This window comes from Pteronotus mesoamericanus, unplaced genomic scaffold, assembly GCF_021234165.1.
Source record: "Pteronotus mesoamericanus isolate MK-2021 breed Mesoamerican mustached bat unplaced genomic scaffold, CSHL_Meso_final scaffold_31, whole genome shotgun sequence".
In the NCBI taxonomy this organism is placed as follows: domain Eukaryota; kingdom Metazoa; phylum Chordata; class Mammalia; order Chiroptera; family Mormoopidae; genus Pteronotus; species Pteronotus mesoamericanus.
Window position 1 is genome coordinate 21,496,553 of NW_026555312.1, and position 12,209 is coordinate 21,508,761.

At 38.9% G+C, this 12,209-nt stretch overlaps 1 protein-coding gene across 1 annotated transcript in view; it reads right to left on the reverse strand.

Moving 5' to 3' along the window:
• Positions 1–7,246: 7,246 nt before the first annotated feature.
• F13A1 (coagulation factor XIII A chain) overlaps positions 7,247–12,209 on the reverse strand; it is a 189,041-nt gene continuing 184,078 nt past the window's right edge. The window contains exon 15 of the mRNA XM_054591918.1: positions 7,247–9,055. Within this exon, the coding sequence (XP_054447893.1) occupies positions 8,902–9,055 (154 nt within the window). The 3' untranslated portion in view covers positions 7,247–8,901. The remainder of the gene's footprint in view (positions 9,056–12,209) is intronic.

Below are 12,209 nucleotides of genomic sequence, written 5' to 3' on the forward strand. Positions count from 1 at the left end.
GAAGGTGGAATGGTAAAGAGAAAACAAACCATCTGGAGACAGAGGACTGTCAGATTTTAGTGTTATGGAAAATTCTTGAATGGGAGTAACTGAAAGGACAGGGGGCAACCTGAACTATGGAGTCCAGGGGACCTTACACTCCATCTCGTTCATTCGTTCATTCATTCGTTCGTTCGTTCATTCATTCATTCACCAAATGCTTATTGACAGGCTCTTCTGTAGCACGCACATAGCGATGCATGCACCAGAACCACATAGTGTCTTTTATAAGTTAAAAAGTGGATGCTTCCTAAATGAGGTCTATTTTAGTCACTTGAGACTGTTAGTCATTTTTGGCAAAGAAAATCATCGTGATGGGTCAGTCAGATACTACAACTTCTTTCAACATTTGGTAGAAAATTGTCAGGGAAGCCATGCCAAGGCACAACAGATATGAAAAGAGATGATCAACTTTAAACTTAAAGGGTATTATTTCCACATGTTAACATATGGTGTGACATGTAATCTCTGTTGTATTTACCGGGTTTTTTTTTAGTTCTTTATTATTATTTTTAAATTTATTTTTTCAAATAAATTTGTCTCTGCCTACCCCCCACCACTTTCCCTTGCCCCCTCCCTCCTTCCCTCCCTCAGCTCTTCCCCTTTGGTTTTGTTCATGAGTCCTTGCTATATGTTCCTTGACTTTCCCCTTCTCTTCCTTTTCATATACAATGAGGTGAGTCCAAATTGAATGGGTCCAAATATTAATGGTGAAAGACATTTGTTTTTTGGGTTCTTTTCTAAGCTGTGTCTAAAATGGGATACTGAAGTGAAAACAGCAACACCTCCCTCCCCGGCATCCAGATACTGCCCTCTTAGCCAGAGAAGTAGACTAGCAGAGGCCTACTAGGGTCCAGTCAGATGGTGACCTGTCAAGAAGTGAACCCTGAAACTTCATGGCTTCTGTTAAGAAGAAAGAACCTCTAGTAATGTGTATTAGAACTCAATAAATATTCAAGGATAGTTTCTTAGGCCAAGGAAGGAGACAATGAAATAAAATTTCTGTGTAACAAGACCCTGTGACTTCATCTTGGAAATTCTAAGAATAATTTTTCCATACATTGAGGTATAACTAAGATTGCCCCCAGTGATCTCTGCCTCCTAATATTCATGCCCTGTGTAACCCTCTCCCCTTGACTATGGGTTGGACCCTAGTGACTCACTTTTAACAGAGTATGACAAAAATTATAGGGTGTCATTCTGAATTTAAGTTACAACAAGATTTTGGGTTTTGTCTTGCTTGCCCTATTTTGCTCTCTTGCTTTCTCACTGTGGTGGAAGTCGGATGTGAAGTTGTGAGCAGCCCTATGGGAAGCCCAGCATGACTTGGAACTGAGAGAGGCCTCCCGCCAACAGCCAGAGAATAACTGAGGCTCTCAGTTTACCCACCTGCGAGGAACCCATGAGTGATCTTAAAAGCAGAGTTCCTCCCAGACGACACTACGACCCTGGCTAACCTTGATCACAGCCTTGTGAGAAATCTTGAGCGAGAGCACCCAGCTAAGCCATGTTTGGATTTCTAACTTTTTTTTTGGCGGGGGAGTAATTTGAATGCTATGAATATTCTGTAATACTTTTGTCTTTTGGTGAATATATGTAAATATTTCTCTTAGAAATATACCTAGGAGTGGAATTACTGGGTCACAACATGAATTCATATTAATAGATAATGCCAAATAGGTTTTGAAAGAAGTTGCACCAGTTACACTCTTACCTGCAATGCCCAAGACTAATCTACTATTTTGGCTGGACTCTTTGTTCCTCTCAATTCAGTACAGGACCAAGTATGCCATAAAATTTTAATGGCATATTTTATTAGTAATAATACTAATAAAAAGAATCATAACAGTGAAGGTACCTTTTGGATAACTAATTACCTGATATATTAATTTTTGAAGAGCTGTATACATATAACTAGTACTTTTCTGTTATTATTTTAGGTGTATTGAGCACAACAGAACAACACATTAAGTACTAGTTAGAATGGCTGTCTTTAAATTAGGTCTTATAGAAGATAACCAGGAGTAAGGAAAAAAGTCAAAGTAGAATTCTCCTATGTTCTCAATATTAGGTTACTTAGATGAGCTCAGGCTTTTTTTTTTAGCTTAAATTTCCCAAATAATGAACTTCATTTTTTGCTTAACATTGCTAGTGAGTGTATCTCTGAAGCCTATTTTTTTAATCATAGAGAAAGGTTTTATTGTTTACTTATTTTTCAATTTTATGTCAGTAATAACATTTTGTTGATCTATCTGGGCTTTTAGCATTGTATACATGATGAAGCTAATTGGGATATTATTAAAGACACTAAGCATTTCTTTTAATCGTCAACATAAAAGGCAGATTCCTTTATTAGAGTCATAATTCTTGAATTCATGGTTACAGGCAAGATAAAAGAATAATACTCATGAGCTCAGCCTTGCATCTGTAATAAAAGCAATATATGAAAAAGCAAGCTTGGCAGCAGCAGGTCAATGCCATGGGCACTTCGGTCTGGACAACTTGGTCTTGGTGGGGGTGTGAACTTGTTATTGGAAAATTTCTGGAAGATACAGATGTCCATATTTGAAATATGGGCACTAGCCATAATAAACTGGCACCAGAAATAGTAAAGGCTAAGTGAATGATAAAATATCATTATGTCATGATGGTAGGAAAACATTTAAAACCCACATTGAAGGCCATAATTCATAATGTAAGGGTACACTCTACTAAGTTTAGGAATCTCTCTTCTGAGGAAAAAGTATAGAATGACAAGTTAGATGCTCTTCTGCTTTCTGAGGACTATGTAGTCCTGCAGAGCATAAGCAAGAGCAATGAGGGCACATCAGAGACACTAACTACAGTGCCTCTGTCAGGGACCATGGGGAGGTAACCCCCTGTGGGTTTTGGAGAGGCTTTGATGAAAGACTTGGCACAAAAAATGTGGGGCCCAGCTGCGGCACAAAAGCTCTTATAGAAAAGAGGCTGGGCAGGAGAACTGCTACTCATTATGACCTCTGGTGAGTGCCAAGGACATGTCTCTAGAAAGTAAGACTGTTTTAGGGTCATGCCATCAACTGTGACAAAAGGGTGACTTTTCCTACCTCTATGGCTACTTTATGACTCATTTTTAATGAGAAACTCTTGTTTCAGACCATTATTTAACTTAGCTGTAGCAGTGACCACAAACTTTTAGGTGTAACTAACATGAAAATAAATTGTTGTGTTCTATTGTGTTTCATTCACATAGTTAGAGCTAAATCAGTGTAGACTTCTGTGCAAATCAAGACATTTTTGAATGTTCTGGGAGAAAAAAATGGAAGGTAGGTTCATGACCAGACTGTTTGACTATTTCCTAGAGTTTTAGCTCATGAAAAAGCTGGGCTTGTGTGGATGTGGGTCTGACATCTCTTTGAGGCTCTCAATGGAATGGTCTTATTTGCTAAGTTTTTGTGAAGAGACAATGTCATCCTTCCTCATTGTGTCCTCTCTCTCAACTTCAAGTTAACCAAATCTTGATGGAGATGAAGGTGATGAGGTGTCCAGAAAACCATTGCTGAAAAGGGAGAGTTAAAGGCACTGGAAATACTTAAATTAGTCTGGGCAATACACATGTTAGGTCTCTTCAAATCTATGGAGGCTGTTGAATAACCACAAACTATATACCTCAATATATTTTTCAGAAAGAAAAAAATGATGATCAAGACACTGAGAATTTCTTTGAAACCAGAATAATATTAATCAGGAAGTTTCTCTCTTTTCTGAGATTTGTTGGGGTAAGTGCTCTCGTTATATCTTACTGCATTACAGATTACCTCAAACATGATGGCTTTAAAACAATAACCATTTAACATATCTCATAATTTTGTTAGTCAAGAATTTGGGCAAGGAGTGGCAGAGCGAGTCTTCTGCTCTCAGTGGTATTGACTGAGGTCACTTGATGGCATTCAGCTGGCAGATGGACTGGTCTGGAGGGCCGAGGATGGCTTCATTTTCATGCCTGGTGCCTTGGAAAAGATAGCTGGAAGGCTGAGCTGAGCAAGGATAGTTGACCAGAGCATCTACATGTAGATTCTCCAATATGGCATTTTCAAAGTAGATGAGCTTTCACATGGAAGCTCAGGACTTCCATGGAGAGGATTTCAAGAGACAAGGAGTGAAAGCTGCCAGTTTCCCAAGGCCTAGGCTGAGAACTGATACCACATTCCAACCATCAAAGCAATCATAGAGCTACCTAGAATCAAAGGGAAGGGAGGAAATTTGGACAGTACCTCTCAGTTGGAGGAGTAAAGATATTTTATGGTTATCAATAACTCTATCACTTGCTTTTATTAATAGAAATACTTACTATGACCCTTTACATTTGATTAGTTTCAGTAATGGTAAAATATTGCTTAGATAATTATTGAAGTCCTAGAATGATGATTTATTAATGTGAAATGGGAGTTTAAGAATTGTATCAGCAGTAAGCTTACCAAGCATCTTTTTAAAAATGTCCATTGTCTTTGGAGTTAGAAAATGCTCATTGTAACTCCTGGCGACTGAGATGAGCACAATTTCATAGTAAGTTTTCCTCCTGCAACTAAGGAGCTTTTTCCCGTCCCTCTTCTCATTTATTTATGTGTTTGTTTTTAAAGGATATCTGACAGGCACACTCAAAATATGTTGTTGTTATTGTTGTTTTCATTTTTTGAATAGTCTTATGAAAGCAAAATGGAACCTAAATTAGGCTCTAGTTGAGGTACTAGAACAGAAGGAAAACCTTGTCCTAAGATGGAAAGAAGTGTCTCTAGAAGCAGTTGGAGTTCTTGAGTTCTGAGTTGCAGACCTTTGCCTTTAAGGCAGAAGTGCACATGGCCCTCTGAAAAAGATTCTGAGTTGTTAGCACTCCTTACTCACAGTAATTCCATGGCTGCCCAAATGTTAGCCTCTAGAAAGTTGTCTGTCACACACTTGTATCAGTTTTTGGAAAGGGCAGCTCCCCTCACTACCTTTTCCACTTTGTCTACATCTTATTTCCCATATTCAAACCCAAATATAGCCACACCCTGACCTTGTACCTCTCTCACTTACCTGAGTTAGGCATTCGACCCATACTCTCTTGGCCTTGACCCACCTATAGTTTTTAGTTCTGAATCCAGTGTGTTAGCTTCCCTCAATGGCACGGCCTACAAGGAACAAATTCGCATTCATGGGAGTGCTCCAGCTATGACCCATACCTGCATTTCTTGGCTAGAAATCTTTGCAGATACTTCCTCATGCATGATCTCGTGAATCATTATGGTGAATATGGAAAACTGTGCCTCTGCTTGTGGATATTTTCTCTCTTGTCATACTCAGCTAATTGAAGTTCTCTAAAAGGGCCATGTTCTTCCTGTCCTCTAAGCTGTGACACAAACTCTTCTCTGCCAAATGATCTCCAACCTACCTCCTATTCTTTTTTTTTAAGATTATATTTAAATCTTTTCCATATTCTTGCAGATTTTGGGGGAGTCTTTTTCATGCATCTTTTTCTGTTTATTTCTGTGGTACTCTGGACACACTTGTATTAACATATCTATCCTTTTGTACTTTATTTATGTATCTGGCTCCTCCTCCTCTGGCTTGTGAACTCTTCCTGGGTAGGGACCACAGAGTTTCCATCTTTGAATCCCCAAGCTCTAGTATGATGCTTAATATTCAATAAATACTTTCTAAATTCATTCCTGAATACATTTATTAATGAATGGTTGGGTCATTAGATGGATGATTGGAATAAAGAATGGACAAGTGGCTGGAAGGCTGGCTGGCTCGCTGAATTGTGGGGGGATGGCTGAACGGTAGAAAAAGTGAGTGAATGGATGGTTGAGTTGAGTACTTATCAATTTGTAATAATATTGGATGGATGTTCATAAATGAGCTTATGCCTAGAATTCTATGATTTTTAATTGCCAATGAGTCTAGCACAAACTTCATTTCCCCCATATCACTAGTATATCTAAGTGCACATTTTTGTCTGTTATACTACAATTCTTCAAAAAGCCCTGAAGTTGATTTTAAATCAGCATTCTTAAAACTTTGGAGACAAGAAATTTAGAGTGCACAGAAATCCAGAGGTTGCTTTCACTGCCTACTCCCACCCCAGTTAATTTGCCACAATATATGGCTTCTTAGTCCTTTTTTAAGTTCCTCATCAACAGTTTGGAAATAATTACATTACTCCTTTTACAGGTTGGTGAAGTAAAATTATTTGAAGAAACATCACTTTTTTTGTAATATCTATCTATCTATCTATCTATCTATCTATCTATCTATCTATCTATCTTATCTATCTACCTACCTATCTATCATCATCTATCATCTATCTACCTAGTTTTGTATGTGTTATTGTTAAGGCTTTCTTCATATGTCCCTCAGAAAATCCATGTGGAAATGTAAGTATTATTACCCTCTTTAGTTATTGAAACTATAAACACAAATAAGGATTTGTTCAGAAGCACAGAAGACTAGCACAGGCAGAAACTAGGATTCAGAATCTCTGCTGCTATCTGTGATACATTGCTTACCGTTGCCAAATACAATTTGTAGAGCAACAGTGTTATTACATAGTGTAGAATCCCAGCTATCAAAAGAGTTAGGCTGGATCTAAGGTAGGCATAGCAAATGGATTTTGTGTACCAACTCCAAATTAGTTGGTAACAGCTTCCTGGAGTACTGTACTGTGTTGAGAAGGACTTGGAGGTTCTGTCTGAGCTACAATTGTTTAGTGATAACTGCCATAAATCAAGGCTCCCCTGTGAATATTTGCCATATATTTTTTATCTCTGTTTTAAGACCACAAAAGGTGTTCATTATGTTAGATATTTGATAGGTATTCATGCTGGCTTGTCCACTGATTCACCCTAATGATTCATGAGATCATTCATGAAAGTTTCTGCAGATATTTTGAAGTTTCTAGAAGCTAGTTTTTGAACTAAATATGTAAATATCCTACTTCTGTGGATGTGGTTAAAATGTAGAGAGAGCAGTGAAGAAAGCTAACTGTGACATCAATAACTATTAGAGTCATATTTTTGAAAGGGGAGATGCTTGTTTTCCTATCCAGGTGGATAATACACTGCTAAAGGAGGGTGACTCATTGAGCAGTAGTGATTAGTAGTATGTTGTATTGAAAATTCAAAGCATTCACTTCTGTGCAGATGCAAATACAATCAGATTAACTTTATTTTAAGCTTTGATTACATTCTAGATAATAAGAACATACTATGTTAAGCCAGTTTAACAGTCTAGCAAAATGCATTTAATTTTAAAATTGGATATTGGAAGGCTTGGCAAATGCTGGGTGATTACTTAATAGAGTTAGTATGGTGTTCCTATGGGGACCAGCTACCCTCATGGATTCCTGGCGCTGAAGGCTCAGGAATAGTCTCGAAGGCTTGAAATGTGGTTATATAGACCAGAGAATTCCACTCTTGTTTCTCCCTCAGGTTTGTTCCTGCTGTTTTTTTATTTGTTAAGAATCACAATCTATTGATCTAACTCACACCCTAGGCATACCAGTGGATAATTCTGACCATGAATCAGTCTTGCAAATAAATACCCAGCAGGCTTGTCTGTTGAAACCTTGGAGCACAATACAAATGATAGGGTCTGCAGTACTGCTGGCTATTTGCAAGGTGGATTTTACCTCTCAGCACCTGAGTGATGGGCTGAGGTCTCCACATGGGTAATGTGAAGGACACGAGAGACTTAGTGGCTGCCCATCCTCCCACATGCTTGGTCACTTACTCTGCCAGCTTATCCAAATTGTTGGGCTTATTCTTATTCTATCTCTAAAAATGTACCTGGGTCTGAATCAGTACGCAAAGATGATCCTGTAGAGACAGGTGAAGTATAATCACTAATTAAAGAGACTAATTCCTCAGTCCTCCCGTCCCAAGCCAGCCTCATCACTTTATAGTACAGGCATACTTACATTTTTTTACAAATTGAAGGCAAGACCCTCCACCACCACAAAGATTACAATTTGTTTTATTGGGATAATCACTTAGTGAGGCAGTCCGGAGTGGAACCTGCAACGCCCCTGAAATATGCCTGTACCACAGCCCAGAAAGGGTTAAAGTAAGGGCTATTGGTCCCTGCTCATCAGGCCATGGTGTGACACCTCCTATAAAGGGCACCATAAAACTACATTATTTAATAGATATAAATATTGCACCTGCTTTCTTAGCTCCTCCTAGATGATTAAGTTTCTCAAAAATGCAATTTGTTAATATGGGGCCACATCTTTTCACAAGGTAAATCTGTGAAATTTGGCAGGCAGTTGCTTTGCTGCAGGTGCAAGATGAAAGACCTCTCCCTGGCTTTGCCAAGAAGACAAATGATGTTGTACTCAATCCATGGGAAAAATACTCTGACATAGAGGGCAGAGCCTGTTTCTATGAAAGGAGAATAGAATGCTAGGGCTCAACTCATGTGCTTCCCTCATTTGGGGGGAGTATGTTACACTTAAAGGCTGAATGCGGGACCAGAAGTCTTACATGAGGCCAGGTATTAAGCGAATCCACTTTCTAAGGGAATCCTCTGATATTTGAAGCTGCAGCCGTTTGCGATGATAAATGATGACTTTTACTCTTATGATCTATGAGAGCTTAATTAGGGCTTAATTAAAGCTAATGCTCAGAATCCTTTGGAAGGTGAAGCCATTACAAACTAACTTCCTCTCTGAATAGCCTGGGTTTGGAAAGTGTGTCTTTGCATTCCCCCTTTGGTGCCCTATCCAGTCCTCTCTAGGTCTTCACACCTAAGATAAAGCAAGAGCTAACTATTTTTGTATTAGAATTTCTTTAGGCAAGACTACAAGAGGCCAAGTGCCTGGTTGCATCTCAGCCTCCAGTGCAGTTAGGCAGAAGGTTGTCTTTGAATCTGCAAATCCAGCTCGCCATACACATGTCTCAGGGAGTCACTGGTCATGCTGGCTATCAGCTTCCGGGGGCCGGAGACCCAAGGCCGACACACTTCTTCCCATTGCACAGTGGAGTTGGGCCGAATTTCACTGAAAGGATGAAAAGAGAAGAAAGGTTTTACTTCCAAAAGTGGCAGATCCCATTTCTCACCTTGATCAGGAAGCAGTGAGAACTCCTGATCTCTTCTCTCAGCTGGTGGTGGTGGAAAGTTTGGCTGGTCCAAGAGTTACAACCTAAATAAGTTCCCTAAGAATGCTCTGCCACAGGGTCTGCCAGTGACAGTCCCTTGGGTCATGTTTTCTCCCTTTTGGATGCATCAGCATGTCTCTCAATATATGTGGTCCATGCAGTGTGTGCTGGAGTGGGGCTGAGCTGTATGAGCTACAAGTTAACTGAACTCTAACTTGTTCCCAAGCCTCCACAGTAGCCTTGTCGATGTGACTGACCTTCCTTGGCTGAATTTTTGACTCTCTAGTTCCCATCTGGGACTCAGCTCCTATCTGAATCCCCTGATGCCTTTGCTCAGGTGCTGACACTCTGATACGTTCTTATCAGCCCCCTTGGGATAGACCTTGTTCCCTGGCCCCAGGTCACAACCCTGCCTGCTACCCTTGAGTATCTGTATGTTCTGTGGTTCGTAATCCTGTTCAACCATCAGACTGGGTCCTCTGCCTATGTTGTTGCCTGCTCTACCTTTCTGCTCCTCATTTGTTGCCTGCTGATAGTGGTCTTGGCATTCCTCTCTCCCTCTGCAATCCATGCTCTGAGGCCTAAGCTTCATGGCCAAGCCCACTCCAGTGCTTAAGTAAGGTCAGTGTTGGGGGTATGCAGGCTTCTCTGGAGGGCTTCACATATATCACCCCATGCAGGCTTTAAAAGGAGATTATAGCAGGGTTTATGTGTATGATAGTCCCTTGAAGTAGATGTTATTTGACACATTTTAGAGTTAAGAAAAATGGAAAATAAAACAAGTGAAACAATTTTTACCAGATCACAGATATATTAATGGGCAGGAATAAGATTCAAACCCAGTTTTATCTGATTTCCAAATCCATGCTTTTTCTACTACTATATACTCTATTTCATACTATCTATATCTTATAAAAAGATGACATTTTGATCACTGTGCTTGCTTTTCCACCTGTTTGATTTCTAGAGCAAGATAGATACTTTTTTTATTCTGTACCAAGGGCTTCCTCCAAGTGTTGTTCATGAACTCCTGGTCTTTGCTCTCTGACTCTCAGGGAGGGCATGTGCTGGGTCGCTTAGCATGGGACCCTCGGCCTTTTCTGGGAGAGCATCAGGGAAATGAATGGAGGCCCCATGCATGTTTTGAAAAGAGGGAAAAAGGATCTAATTATTTTCAGGGTGTATTGAGGCACAGCATGTGAGAATTGGAAAGCACATTGACACGGAGAGTATAAAGGTCTCAATTAATTTGGTATTTGCTAACACTTTTTAAAATTTTTGTTCTTTATAAATGTGACAAACTATGTGAAAAGCACACACACATAACCTATATATGTATTTTTCAAAGTCAGTAAATTGATTTTATGATTCAAGGTTTAAAAATCACTGGCCTCACAATGGATTTCCTCACCAGTAAAAGGTGGACACTATGGAATATTGAATAGGATGTGAAGAGTTTATATTTGTACTGTCCTTAGAACTATGACAAGCTATCATAAATGCCAAGTGTTAAGTATGTGGTATTATTTTTGTTATCACCATAACTTTTATGGTTGCTGTTTGCTCTGCCTGGACCCTCTGCAAAATAATTTAGAATAAGTTCCTATTGCCTGTATGAAGAAAAACTGTTCTCCATCCTTAATTTATAGTGATTAATTCAATAGGTGTATAGGTTTTGAGACAATTATTTCTCAATGGCTATGTTAATTTACCCTGATCCATTCATTTTCTTTTCTCTGGTTTCCCCAAGTGATCAATCAGAAACATTTCATGGAATAGTCATCTTGCTCAAATATCTGACTTGGAGCTGGGTAATGCAGGTAAGTATTGGGTTGGCCAAAAAGTCCGTATGGCTTTTTCCACAAAATAAACGACACATTTTTCATTTTTACCAATAACTTTATTGATATGGTTATTTTGAGTATGTTGGCAATCTCCTGCTACTGGCTTCTAGTGGGTAGAGGCCAGGGGTGCTGCTAAATATCTTCTAATGAGTAAGACAGCCCCAGAGCAAATAATTATTTGGCCAAAATGTCAATAGTACCAAGAAACTTTGTGAACCACTTTTGACACATGTCATCAGTCACAACACTTTCTGTATACACCACACAAATATTTTTTTGTGTGTGTTTCAGTTGCATTTTTATCTTTTTGGAAATAATATAGCATAATATGCTGAAAATGTTGCATGTCTTCTTCCATCTTCAATATTAAAATAGCTCCACAAAAATTCACCAATTTTGATAAGTTTTTAAAAATGCACACTGATATGACAGCTGTCACAATACAATCTAACAGAATTGTTTTGAATGAAGTTAAAGACAACTAAGCACTACTAGAGACATTGCACAGAAAAAAACAAATGGACTTTTTGGCCAACCCAATACCTCAAAAAGAAACTATAGTCTCCAAGCTTTTCTTCATCATTTATGCTTGCTCATTAACTTGTCCACATGATGATATTCATACCTGTATCTCATACATGTATGTATATACAGTCATCATATATGAATATCACACAAAGATACTCATAAAAGAAGATACACATGCATGTCTAAGTATGCATTTACCTACAGATAAATAGATACAAAAAGAGAGAAATAAATCCTTTACCCATCTTGGTAAGTAGAGTAATACTGGAATAATTTCATTTGCCTGGAAATAGATGTGGTGATAAATGGTTCTCAGTAATGTGCTGAGCCATCAGGATATGCTGGCCATTTATCATCCTGAACACACGCAGGCAAATGGGATTATTATTACAATAAACTGCAACTCTCTATAGTTTGTCCTTTGTGTATCTAGCCCTCAGCTTCTGTCTTACTTGAAAAACTCAAAATTTAAATCAAAATCACAAAGTTGGGGAACTTTTCTCTTGAAATAACTCCCTGAACCTCATCATTTTTTTAAAAGAGAAAAATGAACTTGGAAGATGAATTATTTGATGTCCTGGGAGTATCAAGTGCAGCAACTTGAAAGCTGAGTGTCTGTGGGAGGATGATGGGGGAAGAGCAGGAAGGCAAGCCTTCTTGGAGTAGAACTGGCTTGTACCCG